The 19,858-nt window shown below is 33.1% G+C and overlaps 1 protein-coding gene across 3 annotated transcripts; it reads right to left on the bottom strand.

Annotated features, from left to right (window-relative positions):
- Nucleotides 1-3,409: 3,409 nt before the first annotated feature.
- On the bottom strand, nt 3,410-15,465 carry LOC115708335 (SPX domain-containing membrane protein At4g22990). Of its 3 annotated transcripts, XM_030636578.2 has the most exons (13): nt 15,368-15,465; nt 15,082-15,168; nt 6,730-6,814; nt 6,497-6,617; nt 6,091-6,405; nt 5,874-5,987; nt 5,328-5,788; nt 4,935-5,236; nt 4,804-4,848; nt 4,534-4,730; nt 4,177-4,367; nt 3,965-4,098; nt 3,410-3,880 (listed from the first exon to the last, which is right to left on the bottom strand). In XM_030636578.2, exons 3-13 carry the CDS (start codon nt 6,780-6,782, stop codon nt 3,642-3,644), a joined length of 2,172 nt encoding a protein of 723 aa, XP_030492438.2. In that variant the 5' UTR covers nt 6,783-6,814; nt 15,082-15,168; nt 15,368-15,465; the 3' UTR covers nt 3,410-3,641. The 3 variants fall into 3 exon arrangements, with proteins under 3 accessions (XP_030492438.2, XP_060970343.1, XP_060970341.1); XM_061114360.1 differs by lacking the exon at nt 15,368-15,465 and having other exon boundaries at nt 15,082-15,282; XM_061114358.1 differs by lacking the exons at nt 15,082-15,168; nt 15,368-15,465 and having other exon boundaries at nt 6,730-7,103.
- Nucleotides 15,466-19,858: the final 4,393 nt, after the last annotated feature.

The following is a 19,858-nucleotide window of genomic DNA, read 5'->3' as shown; positions in this document are numbered from 1 at the left end:
TATTGAATAGGGGTGTTCACAAAGTATCCGATCCAATCCAATCTGCACGATCCAATCCAATCCAATCCTCAAAATGCGGATATCCGCACTTGTGCGGATTGGATTGGATTGAAAAATCTAAAATCCGCACTTGTGCGGATTGGATGTTGTTTGACCTCAAAAAGTAACCGATCCAATCCAATCCGCACTTAACTATATATTTTTAAAAAATTATAATATATAATATATATTAATTAAAAAAAGATACAAACTTCTAATTTCTTAATCTTTTTTAGTAATATATTGAGTTGGTGCATTTTATTTATTTTGTAATAAAAAACACAAGAAAAATAATTCTTATTCATATAGACACATACACATAAAGTTTAAATATAAATATACTAATTTATTTATTTTAGTAATAGATAGTAGATACATATATATTTTAATGTAACTCTAAAGATAAGTATACATATATTGATATACTAGGTGATTGTTACGTGCCAAGCCACGTAGTGTTAGTTTTATTTAGTATTTTAGTTTTTTATTTTAATTAATAATTAAAATAGTATAATTATTTGAACGATTTTTTTTATAAAAATAAAATATGTGTCAGTATATTTAGTAAGTAAAACATAGTTGTGTTATAATAATGTATGTTATTAATAGTAAAATGTACATTAATCTTCTAATTGAAAAAAGTTTTATTATCTCATTTCATATTTAATAACAGCTACACAACTATATATTTATAGACTTTCACATTCTTTGCAAATTACTAATAAGCACCAATAATATTTTCATATTCTAATATTAATTAAAAATAAAACTAAAAATAAGCACAAACATATAAGGTAAATAAGCACAAACATATAAGGTAAGCACAAAAATCTCTAAGCCAACACAATCAATCTTCTTTTATATTATCTTTTCTAGATATTTTATCTATGTTTTTCTTTTTTAAAAAATAAATAAAAAAATTATTAATATTCTCCCAAGATATGTGCCTAAGATGATTTTTTTAATTTAAAAAGAGATTATTAATATTTAAAAGATTGTTTAATTTTTGGGTTTAATTATTGGGTTTATTTTTTAACGGGAGATCAAACCTAATCGTTAAATTTAACAGAATATTCTTTTATTTTTAAGTATATTCTGTTAAACCAAGAATGTTAAACCAAGAAATGCCGTTAGATAGGCACTTTTAATATATAAAGATATGTATATTGGTTTAATTTGTATATAAATAGAGATGGAAATAGATTATTATTGGAGATTAAGAAACAATAGTTTTTTTTTTAAAAAAAAAAATTCTATGAAATATTAAATAATTTATTGTTAAAAAAATAACCGATCCAAAATAACCGATCCAATCCGCACTATTGCGGATTGGATTGGATTGGATTTAAACTCTTATGCGGATCGGATTGGATCCAAAATATGAAATCCGCACTTAGTGCGGATTGGATGTTGTTTGACCAAAAAAGTGCGGATTGGATCGGATGAACACCCTTATTATTGAATGTTAATTTCTAATTTCCATCATATCAAATTGCTTCTATTATTCTATGTCAATGTTAAGATTATTGTTTTATTCTTAATTGGACGGTCGCTAAATTATATTTTACTTTAATCTACCGTAATCTTAAGATTACTATTCACCTAATAGTCTAGGATTCTAAGTGTTTGTGATAAATTGTAATTTTAATTGTGATGAAGAATATAACCTAAGTAAAATGAATTATATGTTTCATTAATTTGTTGCCTAAATTAATCTATCTCCATAAAACTCAAAGCTTAAATAAATTGCATGCTTCGTGGATTTACTGCTTAGATAAAAGAGTTAATTATTGAGCGCTTCACCTTGATTACATACAATAAGGAGTTTGGATAACTGTCTGCTTCAACGTTATCTAGGAATAGTTATTGAGGGTGACTAATAACCTTTAACTCTTATATCATAATTTCAATATTAATTTATTTGTTTTATTTTTATTGTGTTATTTTAATCTTAATCTCAAAACCCCATTTTCTAACTCTTATCGTATTGAATAATTGAATAACCAAAAGTGCAATCGACAAAATCAAATTTGTGATCATTTATCAATATAAAACCATTTATCCATAGAAAGGGTTGAGCACTTGCTATCTCCCCATTTGTCATCATTTCTTCTCTATTATTTCTATTATCATTATCATCAAGGGCCCGTTTGGTACGCAGGACTGGATTGGACTAGACAGACTAATTTGTTCAATCCAGTGTTTGGGCATGTTAGAAGTCTGGATAACTAATCCAGCTAACCTCATCTGTCTGGGATTATTTGTCCCATCCAGCAGGGTGGGATAAATAATCCCATGCAGGTGAGATTTTTTTTTTTATCGCTTTTTTTAATTTAATTTTATTAATATATTTTAAATTTAATAAGAATTTAAAGGAAATAATTATCACACATTTATTTATATATTTTTTTATCAAAAATTTATTCATTAAAATTAGTGAAAATGTATAATTTTAAATTATTATATATAAGTTTTTCAAAATTTAAAATATTATTAATTAAATAATAGTTACTTAAATTAATTCGAAGAAAAACAATAAGACAATAAAATTATATATTATTTTTAAATTACTAGAAAATTTATATAAATATTTAAAAAAATTGATATTTATATTAAATTAGTGATTAAATTAGTGTTTAAGATAAACAATTTTATATTATTCAAGTATTTTTATACTACTATTTTAATTATTTATTAAATAAAAAACATGATAAAATATTTTATTATATATTTATGATATATACTTAATTATATAGAATATATTATTTTATTTTATTATATAATTTATTTATTTTTATGTTTTTGATGCGAATTATTCATTTTTATTTATTTATTATTATATATTTAATTTTAATTTATTATTATATATTTTTATTTTAATTTAAGTTTTTTTTTTTTAAAAAAAAAGAGATAAATAAAATAGTCCAGTCTATTCTTAAACCAAACACAATTACTTTCAACATAATCCAATCTTATCCAGTGCAGTCCAATCCTTTTCAATCCAATCCAATTCAATCCTGCGTACCAAACGGGGCCAACAGAATATTATTTCCCTGGAACAAAGAATAATACTATTTATTACCTTAAGTTAACATTAGATTTTATTTACATACCAATGTGGGAGTCAAATTGGTTTTCCTTCTCCTCTGCTTTATCATTTTTTCCGAAACATGATTTTCGACTCCGACTCTTTATCAACATGACATGTATTGCGTAATATTTTCATAAAATCAACGTGAGGCTTGTTAAATCCTAGTACTGCTGAGTAGAACAAAACAGCATATTCCATAAATTAATCTCATCCGAATTAGGCTCTCAGCTACAAAAAGGAATAAAAAATTGTAGAATAAAAGAAAAGAAGCAAAAGAGATTGTTTTAATGACTGTCCCATGAACCTTTATTGAGTATGCATAGCATTTTATAAGGCAGGTGAAGAGGAAAACTCTTCATAGCTATATATATATATATGCTTAGAAACTTATCGTCATACAGTACAATATACTTAAGCTCTTTAATATTAACATTAACTATTACTATACAACACGGTAGAAGAGAGAAAAGGTAATTAAGAGAAGGTGTTGTTAATACAATAGTTTATTATATTAGTAAAGAGAGTTGTAAGTGAAACAAGTGGCAACTATGGAGGATATACAAATGAAGAAAGAAGGAAGTAAGGTGGTATTCAAGAGCATTCCTTGGCCTAAGTACCCTGACAGTGTTATGGTTCCATCTGCCATCACTCGTGCCAGAGTTCCTGCTTCTGTCGAAAGCAATCCCCCATTGTAAGTCCCACGAGAAAGCCTTGACGACATCACTCGAGACAACAGTGACAAGTTCACACCTGATCAACAATTATACTCATCAATTATCTTATTATACATATTAACTTTTGTGCTTCATCAGAAATGACCAAATTAGAAGTTACCTTCGAGTACTTCAGCTGACACAAATGTAATCAGAGCCGAGCCCACATATTGAGGTACAGAGTAAGGTACCACGATTTGGAAGCTTAACACTATGCCTAAACATACCATAATTTGAGATGCTAGTAATACTTGCCTGCCAAATAAATAGATGAATTATAATTGGTTTTCTTTTTAGGGAATTAATGTCCTTTTTTCAAAATTGAATGTTTACCTTTCTTCAAACATGTTGCTGATATAGTTACCAACAACAATGTTTACTGGGAGCACTGTCAAACCAAGACATGCAAGAAAGATTGCCACACTGCTTGTGGACCATACAAAATAGTATCCAGTGACGACACTTGATTCAGCCAGTAAAATCTCCATTGCATACTTGAGCATGAAGTATATAAATAGCTGAACCTGGTTTAGCCAAAATATAATGACTCAAGTGAGAGAGATGATTGTATATATACTGAAATTTAGAGCCCAAATAAATGGAAAGCAAAAGAATAAAACATACTAGTCAATGGAAACATATATAGAAGAAAAGGTATATGAACAAAACCATAGAACTAATTTTATGAACCTTTACTGATGGTGTTAGTAATCTGTAAGCTGATACAATTGAATCAACTGGTTTCTGTACTTTGTCAGAATCTTCATCAGCATCATCACAATCTTGGAGATCATCTTCTTCTTCTTCTTCTTCTTGGTTAGCTTCATAGTTAATTAGTAATGGTTGTGTGCAACCATTCTCCACAGCAACATTTATGCATTGTTCTCCTTCAAAATAAAACCAACATTAGCTAAAAAAAATGCTTACTTCAAGTGAAAAGGGGTATTGAAAGTCACTTACCAAAGTCCTTCTCTATTTTGGCCTGAATTTTGCGTGGAGATTTCCCTGTTTGTTGAAATCATTTGATTTAAATTTCAAGAAAATTGAGAAAAATATCAAAGAAAAAAAAACAAAAGATATAACAAACAAACCAGAATTAGAGTCGTGGGAGGATAGATCTTTATAGTTCTCACGATAAGGCTCTCTAAAAGAAGTCCAAAGCCAGATCAAATAGAAAAGCCATGCAAGAGCCATAACCCAACCAGGTAAAGTGTCTCCATTGAATGTAAGCTTGTAAATTTTGAAGTTAGTTTGAAACAAACAAGCAAGAGCAGGGCCACATGCCATTCCAAGGGCACTAGCACTGACAAACCCAGCAGATGCTTGCATTCTTAGTTTTAATGGTACACAATCACTAATATACCTTCTATTAATTGCTCTTGCTGAACCTAAGCTGTAAATTACAACATATATAATATCAGATTTTCAATAGGCCAATGATTTAAACAACTTAAAAGAGCATTATAGGATATGAAATTACTTACCCACAACATAGTCGGCCAATTAGAAGAACTGATATGGAATTAAGATCATAAGCTAGAGCATATAAGGTGTTTCCCAATAGAAGAATGATGCTACTAAATACTAGTGGCCTCATGTACGATCTATTTGACCATGCACTGAAATAAACTGAAGAGAACACTTGAGCTACGGCCATTGAACCAATCACAACTCCACACACAGTGGCTGCAGCTCCAAGGGTTAGGGAATAGTGGTCTGCTGTTGGAACAATTATATATGTATTTACCATATATAGAAATGTGTTTGCCAAGTTCAAGAGAAGTGATATGAAATGATATCTCTGTTCATCATCAATATCGTCCTCAGCAGACGGTGTTGGTAGTTCATCTGGGAAAATAAGTGCATGTCTTCCCAAAAATTGAAGAAAATTTGTTGAGTTTGATAACCTCTCAACAGCTGTGTTTATGGAATGAACAACAGGATCCTGTTGAAACAGATCATTAGATATATATATATGACAAGAACTAATTAAAATGCATATGATACTTGGATGGATTATGAGAGTAAACCGGAATGGAAAGTTCAGGCTGATCGTATATGGATACATAGCTCCCACGATTGTCTTTAAGGTCTTGAAGTTCTGCTAGATTTCGAGATATGGCTCCAACAACTGCCCCAACACTCTACACCATATGGTCACAAAAAAGAGCTCAATTAGATGAAACTAATTAGAGACAAATTAAGATGAAGTTGTAGGGTACTAGGGTAGGAGCATGAGATTATTACCACATGCTTGAAGACTTGGCGCAATTGAGAATAAGGATGATTAGAACGAGTTTTGACATAGTAATCAGTAAATTTATAGCGAAGGCGTTTATCAAATTTCTTCAAAATCTTGCGTAGACCAATAGCATTGATTTCAACATAAAAGATAAGCCTTAGAAGATCTCTGCCTACATCTCTGTAAGCTTCTTGCACTTGATCACATACTTGTTTTCCTTCTGGCTGTTGTATGATGTTATCATATTGGTCTCTGAGATTTGATATTCTGCTTGCAAGCAATCCTTGTTGTTCCAGAAGAAACAAAACAATCTTCTCAATCTGGAGATTAATGACATATGCATGTTGGATTAATGTAGTGAAAATGCATATAGGTGAAAAGAATTTAGGCAAATGGAATTTCAAATTTTACCTGACAATCTAGTAATCTGGAGAAGTCTCTAAGAACCAAAGGACGATTTTGTTCTCCAACTTGAATTTCTTGTGTATATCTGTTTACCTTTTTCTTCATCAATTTATAGTTAATGTAGTATCTGAAAAATAGGCCCACAAATTCAGAATAGTCAAGAGAACATCAAATGTGACATATATGAAGAAATTAACAAACACCTTAATGAACAAGAAAGACAACTAATGCATACATACCCTTTCCATTCTTGAATCTGCGATTCTCTTAACTTCTTTCCAAACGCAACCATGATTGTTGTACAGATAATCAAAGTATAAATCACTGACAAAATTAAGGATTGAAAAACAAAATTCAGCATTAATTACTTATTGTTTGAGATCAAAACATGACAACACATTTAGCTGATCAAGTTTTAATTTCAAAGAAAGAAAAGTTTTAAGTAGAGAAATATAGTAGTTGCAGTGAAAGTGGATATTAAAACACGTAGCCAAGATGAGAGAGGGTCTCAAATGAATGTCTATTAATTACCAAACATTGTACATGTTAACAAGAAACAGAGTGGAATGCAAGAATACATAAGTGGAAAAAGCAAGAAGCCAACAAAATGCAAAACACCATTATATATGTTATAATAATGACACCTGATCTTTTCTTTGACACTCGTCTTAAAACATTTCTGCATACAACAAATTCTGCCTATTATGTGGAGAATGGAATGACAATAATAATACTCGTTAGAGTATTTCCCACCCAGAACGCACACGTTATACATACACATATATATTATATACGCATGTCATATAGCGGCAATGATAATTATATCAGAAATTCATTTATTTATCAACGTACTGTGTGTGTGGACTATGATATAATACTTGAATAACTTCAACAATTAGAATAAAGTTACGGTAAAATGGGATTGATAAATATCAATAATTAAAACATATTAATATATATTGACATATTTTTAATATACAAAAAGTCTAATTTAAAAAATATACTACAAAAAGTTAGATTTTTTGTTTTTAAAAAAAAAAACTAAAACTAATATATAATTGCACCAAATTTTTTATTATATATTATTCATAGTGTATGAACTTTTTGAATTATATATTTACAAACGTTACACTCGAATTTTTATACCCTTACTTTGTAATAATAATAATAATATAGAGTTGGTGTCTTGATCTCTTAAAATAATAATGTAAAGGGAATTCTCTTTTCTAATAAGCTAGGATAACAATACTCTATTTAACAATATCTTAGGGGTATTATAATCTATTCTAGTTGTTAAAATTAGACCTCACTGTAACCTTTATTATTACAGTTTTACAGATGAAGAGAAAAAATACAAATAAATACAACCAGAACTCAACAGAAAACAGATCCTAGGTGGCTTCGCCTTTAGTGGATCAAGATCTGGTTGTTAGTTACAACCGAAGCTGTAACTAACTTCCAGATCTATGATCAACCCTAAAACTACAAGTATAAAAGGGACACTAGATCATACTGCATCTCTCACGAGAGATACCAAAAACTCGAACCCTAGAGTGCAAGATCTGAAAGCTTCTGCTCCAAATCTCAGCAGTCCATGTTCATGCAAAGAAAGAAAAAGTGTTAGTGAGTGAGAAACCAAGAAAATACAGAGAGATAAACACATAGAAAGAAAAGAGAGCAAATCTGAAATACCAGTCAAAGTGTTGTGACTTGGATTTCTCACCTTTGTATCAATCTTCATCATAATAGTGCAGATCTGTAGATCGTCTTCAAGGCGAGCTCAAAGAGGACGTACCCCTGATTTAGGGCGAACCTCTATAATCTCTGGTGTTAATTTTCTAACCCTAACCTAATGATCTATGCTTGATATTTGTATGTGTGTATTGTGTGGTGTTTTGGGAAGGTTTCTGGGTAAGATCGATCAATAGATCGAGAAGAATCTCTGGTTCTAGGTTTGAGAACTGCAGAGAAGGCAGAGAGAAAGAGAGAGAGTTTGAGAAACTCTCAAATGTTCGAAGGTGCAAATGAGCTAGGGTTAGCCTCGATTGAACTTAGTTTTGTTCAATCAACGACAAATCGTTTGGTTTAAACGATTTGTCGTGTGAGTAAAAAAAAAAAAAAACGACAAGCTTCGTTGTCGTGCGGGAAAGAAAACGCTAAGGTTTCTTTGTCGTTGATTGGGTTTCTAAATTGTATTTTTCTGGGAAAAATTTGTCCCCGTCGTTTCTAATCGTAAAATTGAGTTGGTGTAGGTTAACTTGAATTTCACCAAGCCAAATTCTATGGTATCGGGAGCTTTGGTTCAAGCTTAAATCAACTCAAGAAAGAATCAAGAAAGTGATCAAGACCGGGAGAAGAAGAAACACAACACGAAGCTCGTGGACAACGATGGGAAACCCGTGGAAATTCCACAAACCGATAATAAACAAATCTTCCTAAACTCAACTCAATTTAATTTTGATTTTTCTAACATGAGCAATATCAAAGTTGACATTGATCGTTTTGATGGATCTGGTGATTACAGGATCCTGAGGAGAAAGATCGAGATCCCCGCCGGCTGTGAAATTACTTAGGGTTCTTTAAGACCCTATTGAATGGCCGTAAAACACTTCAAAGATTCAACAAGAAGAATCTGTTGGAAACGGACTGAATTCAATTTTCAACCTTCGATGCCATTATCAGATTGGTTCGATAAAGAAGAAACACCGAAATTTAAAATTTGGAAGAAACTTGAAGAGTACAAGAAAATCCCTAACTAACAAGATCTACCTAAAAGAAAGGATCTTTGGGTTTAAGATGAGTCACACTAAAACCCTAGATCGGAATCTTGATGAGCTTCTCGTAATGCACATTGAATTGGCAAATTCAGGAGAGAATGAAGCTCTAAGGATGAAAATCGAGCAATAATCATTTTGAATTCATTACACTGATTCATACGATAGGTAAAGACAAGAATCAAGTATGGAAGGACTTCAATCACACTTGATGAAGTCATCTCAAATACTAAAATCTAAAGACTTAGAGATGAAGAGTGAAAAATCCAATTCCTGGACATGGTGAAATGAACCTAAGGAGGAAGGCCATCTCACAAGTTAAGTCCTACCATAACGAGGGGTAGAAGTAATAGGCACATCATCATAGTAAACTCAAACAAAGGAAAGAATAGATCACCATCAAGAGATTCCGTGATTCTACAAAGTGCTGTTTCTATTGTGGAAAGACCGGACATTACAAGAAAGACTGCTACTTCTACAATAATAAATACAAGAACAAGAAAGTGGAAAGTTTTTCGGAAAGATCGATCAAAATGTATGACATGACAAATGACGAAGCAAACTACTCAGATGGCTATGATAGTGGTGAAGTTTATGTTGCATCTACATCTTTCAAAGATGACTGGATTTTGGATTCTGGGTGTACCTTTCATACTTACAAACTCTGGTGGAAATCCTAACTGACATTACGAAATTCTAATGGTGGCAAAGTAATTCCTGGAAATAACAACACATGCAATATGTAGGTTCGAGGTAGTGTAAATTTTAAAATGTTTGATGGGATTGTCGGAACCTCTAATCGGTGTAAGGTATGTACCTAATCTTCGTTGTAAATTTAATTTCTATAAGTGTTCTAGATGACATGGGTATTGTTAGCAAAATTGAAGCAGTTCAATGAAGCTAAGTAAGTGGTGCTATGACAATAATCAAAGGACACAAACATGAAGGGTTATACTACTTAGATGGAGAACTTAGCTTACTCAACTGCAATAATGCGATCACTAGCAATCCGTAAGACACTAAAGGCAGCTTCTATGGCATAGAAGGTCAGGGCATATTAGTGAAAAAGGACTACGGATCATGAGTGATCAAAAATTACTCGGTAAGGACGAGTAAGTAAAGTTGACTTCGTGAATCTTGTGTTTTGTAAACATCATACATCGAAATTTAAAATGTGCATTCATAAAACTAAGCATATATCGAGTATGTTCACTCGATCTTTGGGGACCGGAGAAAACCTCCAACACTTGGTGGAAATGTGTATTTTATGTCTATTGTTGATGACCACTCTGAAAAGTTTGGGTATTTTTACTTAAACATAAAAATGAGGCTTTATCTAAATTCATACAATGGAAAACCCTAATGGAAAATTTAACTAATCAAAGTGGTTAAAACCCTAAGGACCGACAATGGCTTAGAGTTTTGCAGTTGATGAATTTAACAGATATCGTGGCTCGTTGGAATTCAAAGGCACGAATCGTGAGAGAATTACTCCTCAACAGAATGGGGTAGGCGAGAGGATGAATAGGACCTCGATGAACAAGGTCGATGCCTATTATTACAATGCGGGCTTACTAAAGGATTTTGGGAGAGGCCGTGTTAACGAAGCCCTACCCGGTGAACAGAAGCCCATCCAAGGCTATTGAATTCAAGACACCAGAGGAGATCCGGTCGTGTAAGCCCCCGATCTCTCAAACTTAAGAGTATTTGGATGTGCGGCCTATGCACATCAAAGTGTAGGTAAGTTGAGCACAGAGCTCGACAAAATGTGTGTTCCTAGGTTATCCTGAAGGTACTAAAGGCTACAAGATTATGGGTAAGAGAGAAACAAGGTTTTAAAACCATAAACAAGAGAGATGTTGTTTTTAAGGAAGATTTATTCCCTTGTATTACTAATAATAATGCAATATCTAGTCCTACTCTGTCACACTAACCCCGGGCACATCGTGGACATGCAAACAAGGAACACTCGACCTAATACCGTTCGTGGAACTGCAATGGTGGAAAATACTCGGTGAGCATGAAAACTTGGAAGGAAATGACCAAGTTCGGGATGACAACATTCAGGTGGAAACTATTACTGAAGAAGGACAAGAAAATGAGGCAATACAAGATTACCAACTGACCAGAGACAGAACTAGAAGGGTTCCTGGGACCTACACGAGAGATTCGCCTTTGGCTTGGGAAATAAGTGCTAGCCTATGCATTTTCCGTGCTATGGGAGTGGAAATGACGAACCTAAGTCCTATGAAGAAGCCATGACCGATAAAGATGCCAAGAAATGGTCCAAGGCAATGGACACGAGATGGAATCTCCGAGAAAGAACAAAACCCGGATACTAGTGAAGAAACCTAAAGTGGAAGAGCATAGTTTCATGCAAGTGGCTTTTCAAACACAAAGAAGGACTCACCGAGACGATCCCAAGTTTAAGGCAAGACTAGTGGCTAAGGGATTTACACAGAAAGAAGGGATAGATTTTAATGAGATATTCTCACCTGTGGCTAAGTATAAAACCATCAGAATTATACTTACCATAGCTACTCAATTTGACCTGTGGTTGATCAAATGGATGTAACTACCGGTGATTTCTACATGGGGAACTCGAGGAAGAAATCTACATGCAACAACCTAAAGGATATGAGGAAAAAGGCAAAGAAGACTTGGTTTGCAAACCGATTAAGTCCCCGTATGGACTTAAACAATACCAAGACAATGGAACAAAAGGTTTGATGAGTTCATGATCAAGAAGGGGTTTTCTAGGAGCTATTATGACACCTGTCTATACTACAAAGGCACTAAGATTGATGAAGTCATCTACTTACTACTGTATGTAGATGACATGCTCATTCAGAGCAAGGAAAGGACCGAGATGACCTAATGAAAGGTTGGCTATGGAAGAATTTGAGATGAAGGACTTAGGCAAAGGCCGCTAAGATCCTGAAGCATTAACATCTCAGGACGAGGGAACATGGGACACTAAGGCTACATCGGAAAAACTACATCAAGAAAGTCTTAGAGAATTTCTCTATGACTAATGCAAAGCAAACTAAGCAACCTATGACTAATCAAGATTTCACCAAAGGAGCAATGTCCTAAAACTACATCGAGAAAGAATCTATGAGTGAAGTGCCTTATTCTAAAGGCAAATGGGATCGATGATGTACCTAATGGTAAGCACCAGGGACGACTTAGCCTATGCCATTAGTGTACTAAGTAAGTACATGTCTAACCTGTAGTAAACAACACCGGGAGGCTATGAAATGGTTACTAAGATACTTACCTGGGATCTACGTAAATGGGATTAAACTACAAAAGAAGGGACAACTACGGAATGATCCTGATACGATGATGCGGACTATGCAGGATGACGGAGATAGTAGAAAATCTACCTCTCGCCTATTTCTTTACACTATGGGGAAATTGTATCACCATTTGGAAAGTACAAGCAACTGTTGTAGCATTATCTACAATGCGATATGTAGTATGTACCAGAGGTTATTAAAGAAGCCATTTGGCTTAAAGGACTACTAGATGAACTTAAACTCCTAGATGAAGAACCTACAATCTATTCGGATACCAAAGTTGTATCCACTTGTGTAAGAATCCCGTCTTTCAATGACAGAACCAAACATGTGGAAATAAAGTATCACTTTATACGAGATAAAGTGACACGGAAGGTTGTACAGATAGAGAAAGTTCCCACCGAAGAGAATCCATCGATATCTAAGACAAGGTGCTACCCTTAACCAAGTTCAAGCAATCGCTTGGACTTGTTAGGGTTGGTAGTGGTGGATGACCACTACCACTACGAGCTAAGACCCTTGAGGACGAAGAACTATGATAATAAAGATTACAGATGAGATCTAAGGTGGAAATTGTTAAAATTAGACCTCACTGTAACCTTTATTATTACAGTTTTACAGATGAAGAGAAAAAATACAAATAAATACAACCAGAACTCAACAAAACGGATCCTGTAGGTGGCTTCGCTCTGGTGGATCAAGATCCGGTTGTTAGTTACAACCGAAGCCGTAACTAACTTCCGCATCTATGATCAACCCTAAAACTACAAGTATAAAAGTGACACTAGATCATACCGCATCTCTCGGTCGAGAGATACCAAAACTCGAACCACTAGCTGCAAGATCCGAAAGCTTCTGCTCCAAATCTCAGCAGTCCATGTTCATGCAAAGAAAGAAAAAGTGTTAGTGAGTGAGAAACCAAGAAAATACAGAGAGATAAACACATAGAAAGAAAAGAGAGCAAATCTGAAATACCAGTCAAAGTGTTGTGACTTGGATTTCTCACCTTTGTATCAATCTTCATCATAATAGTGCGGATACGTAGATCGTGCCTTTCAAGGCGAGCTCAAAGAGGACGTACCCCCGATTTAAAGGCGAACTCTATAATCTCCTGTTAATTTTCTAACCCTAACCTAATGATCTATGCTTGATATTTGTATGTGTGTATTGTGTGGTGTTTTGGGAAGGTTTCTGGGTAAGATCGATCAATAGATCGAGAAGAATCTCTCGGATTCTGTGGTTTGAGAACCGAGAGAAGGCAGAGAGAGAGAGAGAGAGTTTCGAGAAACTCTCAAATGTTCGAAGGTGCAAATGAGCTAGGGTTAGCTCGATTGAACTTAGTTTTGTTCAATCAGTAACGACAAATCGTTTGGTTTAAACGATTTGTCGTGTGAGTAAAAAAAAAAAAAAAAAAAAAACGACAAGCTTCGTTGTCGTGCAGGAAAGAAACGGCCAAGGTTTCTTTGTCGTTGATTGGGTTTCTAAATTGTATTTTTCTGGGAAAAATTTGTCCCTGTCGTTTCTAACTGTAAAATTGAGTTGGTGTAGGTTAAACTTGGAATTTCACCAAGCCAAATTCCTACACTAGTGGTTTAGAATATGCTTCTAAGTTCTAATAATAGAATGTGTATACAAAAATATATATTTCAAATGCTTTTTTTCCACCAAAAATTCAACTTTATTATATTACATGTTTTGGATTCTTTTATATTTTGCACAAAAAAAAAAAAAAAATCAGATACCCCTTTCTTTATCATTCTTTAAGAAAAAAAAAAAAACATGATCTAGTGACAACTTTTGTAATTATGAATATTTGACTACCAAATAATAACAATAATCATGATCAAGTGATTAGAAACAACTTTGTTATGCATATGTTATTTTATATCTATAGTTTTCGAAAATGCAACAGAAATCTTTGTCATCATGCATACAAGTTTTTTTTGTTAGCACAAGAGCTTTTTTTAAAAAAAAAAAATTATTGTTATATATGTCAACACAGACCTCTCACTTTCCTATTTCCCATTCTTAGCGGAAACAATTTCAACTTAAAATATACATATCAACAGTTGATATACTAAGAAGTGGTAGTTTTTCTTTAGGAAAAAATAAAACAACTTAAATTTCAGTATGCATTATATTTGGAGTGAGAAATGAAAGTCTAAGCCGGCCTGGAAAATCTATTGAAATCATACTAATTTAATACAAAAATCTAGCTGAAATTATTAGGCTAGAAGTAGTTGTTTTTTTAATTCTAATTGATAATAAGAAATATATAGTTCTTCGTAGGTTCATATCATTATGTGACTCTGTTTTGTTGAAATTTAAATAAATATATATATATATAATATATGTATATTATTTATTTCATGCATGACATGTGCTAATTAAGCTTCAAACCAAAACTGTTGAAAATAATGAAAAGTAATAATGCTAACAGTTAAAAACAAAAGTTAAACCAGCTTTCTTCCATTGCATAAATAAGTTATAAGTATATAGATATGTGTGTACTCACAGGTTTAGAAAAACTGAGCTAGCAGTGGAAGTTAAAACTTAAAAGGTCATCAGAGTACAAATTCTTCAGTCAGACTTGTCTTCTAATCTGTTATTGAAATCAGTTTAAGAACAATTACAAAACAAAAATGCTAAATGCAGAGAAGAGAAGGAGGCGAGTGGAAGTGGAAGTGGGTGCATGGTTTGTAGAATAATACATATATATATGCTTTTGAAATTTTATGATAATATAAAAGCAAATTAATTAAAGGGGCATTTTCTACATTTATTTTGGACCAGACACTCACTTGGTAAGTACTAGTCTCTTCTTTTGACTTCAGTTCCTTCCATGCTGACCATACACATGCCTCCCATTTTTGTGGTTTATAGCTTGATATAGCAAGAAAAAACCCCATGCTTGAATTTATAGGAGAGGGGGGAACACTCAAAACTTTGTTTGGCAAGTGCCACTTAATTAACATAATTATTGTTTATTATTGAATTTTAATATTTACACTTGAGAGAGTATATTCCCTTTTCTAATTATTTTTTTATTGATAGTGAAAAAAGTTAAAATCGTTCATGATTCATCTCCTTTTAATTAAGAGTTAATTACTAGAAAGAAGAGAGATTGTGTGGGTGAGATACTAGACAAACGACTTTTGGAGCAAAGATTATCTATCAATAAAGTTCCCCAAAGACACTATAAGACAAAGTCCCCAAATAAATATCCGACACGTAGTAGGCATATCATACCCATTACCCACATACAAGTAGCCCAAATAAAATTCAGCAAAAAGAAAAAAAGTAGCCCAAATAAATATCCGACACGTTTTAGTGCCATGTGATCCCATACACAGGGGTTCTCACAGTCACTACCATTTGTTGTGGTGTAGAAAAGTTAACAAATTACCCTAGCTAGTCAATGTCAACATAATATAATATTATTGCTTTAATTTATGAGGGGACTAGTTTATAATTAGGTAGATTTAATGTCATGTACTTGGTGTTTCATTTGCCCTAAAACATTATCTTATTTCTTGTATTTACGAATATTCTCCAGAATTTTCTTTATTCCATGTATATAAAATTGTGGCTACCCATGCATATAGTATACTTCCTAATTTCTTGATATTATAACTAATTTAATAATGTGAAACTACTCATCCTTATTATATACCCTCTTTAGTATTTTTCTTTTAAAATAATTATAGATATTTCTCATGGCAGAATAAAATATTTTCTCTTGATGTGGTTTCCATTTGTGTGATTGTGTCCCAACATGTAATATATGTACATTTAATTTTTGTTGTTTTCACTTGCGTTGAGGCAAACCATATATGTTGATATATATATATAAATATAAATAAATTAAAATTTTCGTAGTTTTTCTTAAGCTATATATCATAAATGAAATTGTTCTCGTGTAACAGACCTAATTTAGCCATGTATTTATCTAGTGTATATTTAATACTTTTCCTCCATTTTCAAGATCCTAAGTATTGGGAGAATGGAATCAATTTCTTTTGGAATCCCGAATCCCCCAAATCCTTATCCTTTGGAGCTCGGAGTATCCTAGCTTCCCGTGATCTCATACGTAAGGAATCGTGTTTTCTTATCGCAAATGGGAGATCAACTAACATGTGGCATGCACCGTGGATTCCTTGGCTGGATTGGGATCATTTTAGAGTTGCCTTCAATCCTATGATAGTTTCGAATTCCACTCTTGTTTCTTCTCTCTTGAATGAGGATAGGGAGTGGGACTTCCAACAAACTGCTACTTGGATGGTCCCAAGTGTGGCAAGTTCTCTCAATTTGATACCCATGATTCCCAATAACAATGATGATAAGTTGATATGGAAGGATGCAACCAGTGGGGAATTCTCCCCTCGGGTGGCTTATAAATCAATCATCAAAGGTCGAAGGGCTGAAAAAGATCCTATTTGGGGTAAAATATGGAAACTTAAGATCTCGGAACGAATGAAACTCTTCCTTTGGAAACTTGGGAGAGATATCTTGCCTTTTGGAGAAAGACTTCAACGTATTTTTGGCAACGAGGTGATGTGTGCAATTTGTGATGAACAAGAAGACTTTGTGGTTCATCTGTTTTGTCATTGCCCGCTCGCTAAATCTCTCTGGTTGGCAAGCCCGTGGGGAGTCCGGAGTGAAGAGTTGAATTTCAACAGCTCTTTGCAGTTTACTAAGTAGCTGCTTGAGCCTACCCCTTTGATGCAACATGGAAATTTTGAGGTGGAGGAGTTCAGGAAATTTGGAGTTTCTCTCTGCTTCATTCTCTGGTCAGTTAGGAACCAAGCGTATCACGATCATGTCCAACCATCCTTCTTCATCACCTTTAACCAGATTAAGAGCTTGGTAGCTGAGCTTAATTCGGCGTTAACTACTCCTCAGGACACGTCACTGGGTCAATCTACTCTGAATGTTATGCAGGGATTGTTGCAGGAGGATTTTGTGGTCTTCGTTGATGCTGCTTGCAAAGATCTCAGGTCAGCCGCGGGTATCATCGTCACTAAGTCTGACTCCGAGTTTGTTGAAGCCTTCTCTGTTCAGCTTCAGGCTACTCTGCCCCTGGAAGCTGAGGCTTGGGCTTTATTACATACTGTGCATTGGTGTTTAATTCAGGGATGGCACAATGTTACATTTGCTGTGGATTGCCAACCCCTGGTGCAGGGCATTAAGTCGCGAAAGACTCTGGATTGGAGGGTTGCAGGTGTGTTTGCGCGGATTTTGGATAGTCTGGATCGTATCCCGTCGGCCACAGTCTCTTGGATTCCACGTTCTGGGAATGAAAAGGCTCATAAGCTTGCTAAGCGGTCTTTTAACTCTTATCGTTTTGGTTTTTTCAATGCTGAGGAGTTGGCACCTCTTGTTGCCATCTAAAACATTTTGTGTGTTTTGGTTTGTTTGCCTTTTCTTTTAATGAAGTGATCTTTCTCAGCAAAAAAAAAAAAAAAAAAGATCCTAAGTCATCATACTTTATATTTTATATAAGCGTGTTTTTTTTTTTAATTTAAACCGTATTATTTTATTTACTTATAATATATTCGATTTTTAAATTTTATATTTTAGATTCAATTTAATTAACATTATAGTTCAAATTCAATCTATAATAATATTGATTGTATTAGATATTTTAAATTAATTACTTTTTAATATTTATTAAAATATATTTTGTTTCACATAACTAACAATAATATAAAATAAATTATTATTATTTTATGTTTTCAAAAAATAACAAACTCAAAAAAAAAAAAAGAGTATATTTTAAAATAATATATTTAATTTTGTTTCAATTATATTTTTTTTATATATAAAAATAATATATTCATTTTTTTAATAACAGATAATAATTTATTAATGTGAATATTCATCAATCCAATCTTAAACTAAGAGCAAATAGATAACTCAATAAAATTATGATTAGAAGAATAATAAGAGGCTCACCCAAGAAAATAAATTACCTTACTAACCGAACGTTTAACAAAATATAATAAAACACCCACAATTTTCTAACAATAAAGAGCAACACTCTCAAATGACTTGTCCAAAATAAAAATTCATAACCATGCACTACTACGAATTGCTTGAACTACCACAAGACAATTAGTCTCAAGAATCACATTGTACCACCCATTCGACTTGATTGAGCTTAGAGCTTCTTTTACACTCAGAATCTCTGCCAAGTACTCAAGTTGCGTAATTCCTCGCCTACACTTAGAGATAGCCTCAAAAACTTTGCATCATAGTCATGGGCTACACTGCTAAAACTATGACAGAAACGTCTTTAAAATTATAACACCAACATTAATCTCTTGATGGTATTCGCTAAAAAATATGAACCCATATGCACTCATACTCAAAACACAAGTTTTAACCATCTCTGCCAATATTTTATTTCAAATATTAATTACTAAATAATATTAATTTTTTTGTGTAATTATTATTTTACCAAGCAAAACATTAAATATTCATACATATTTACCCTCTTATCTCCAAACGAACTTTATATTTTAAAATATATAATACAATGGAATATTAGTGGCTAAACTACTTAAATTTTAAATTTTTTAACACTTAATCACAAAAATTAATTTTTTAGGGCCAAAATTACCTAAACTCCCATTCTGTTTTGCTCTGTACCACTTCGTTTAAAAATCACAGTTAAGTGCCACAGTGAACTACTCACGTGTACACACTTATATACATAGCAAATTCTTTAGTGGCCCACATAATATTAATTTTAAAAATAATTATAATAAAAAATTTAAAGTTATAAAAATAAAAAAATTATTTTCTTTTATTTTTCTTTTTTTTTTCTTCTTCTTAACTAAAAAATCCCTTGCAAATCCTAGCACCCAACCCCCTCTCACACTCTCTCTCACGGTGCACAACGTCGGCGACCACCACGAAGAGAGAGAGAGAGAGAGAGAGAGAGAGAGAGAGAGAGAGAGAGAGAGAGAGAGAGAGAGAGAGAGAGAGAGAGAGAGAGAGAAGAGACGAGAAAGAAAGAGAGAGATAGGGTCTGTGAAGGAGAAGATCGAGAGAGAAAAAGAGAGGGCAAATGGCTCTAGTGAGGGCTTGGGAGCTTCGACAACTACTTGGGTGCTTCGGTTCCAGTGAAGTCTTGGATGGTGAGATTAGAGAGAGAAAGAGAGGGCCTAGGAGGGGGTTTAGTAGTAAAAGAAGAAGAAAGAAGAAAGAAGAAGAAAAAAATATTTTTTTGTTTGTTTTTTTTTTTTTTAATTTTTTATATTTATAATTGTTTTTTAAAATTAATATTA

Source organism: Cannabis sativa, chromosome 1 (assembly GCF_029168945.1).
Source record: "Cannabis sativa cultivar Pink pepper isolate KNU-18-1 chromosome 1, ASM2916894v1, whole genome shotgun sequence".
NCBI classification, from domain to species: Eukaryota; Viridiplantae; Streptophyta; class Magnoliopsida; order Rosales; family Cannabaceae; genus Cannabis; species Cannabis sativa.
The sequence above is the reverse complement of the archived record's forward strand: the minus strand, read 5'-3'. Positions and strand labels throughout refer to the sequence as shown.

Excerpts from the sequence above, each read along its gene's own strand:
- LOC115708335 (XM_061114358.1), bottom strand. The coding sequence starts at position 6,851 with ATGCTGAATTTTGTTTTTCAATCCTTAATTTTGTCAGTGATTTATACT. Across the intron at positions 5,789-5,873 it reads AGCCTGAACTTTCCATTCCG|GATCCTGTTGTTCATTCCAT; the intron begins GTTTACTCTCAT and ends CTGTTTCAACAG. Across the intron at positions 4,731-4,803 it reads CAAAATAGAGAAGGACTTTG|GAGAACAATGCATAAATGTT; the intron begins GTAAGTGACTTT and ends TTTATTTTGAAG.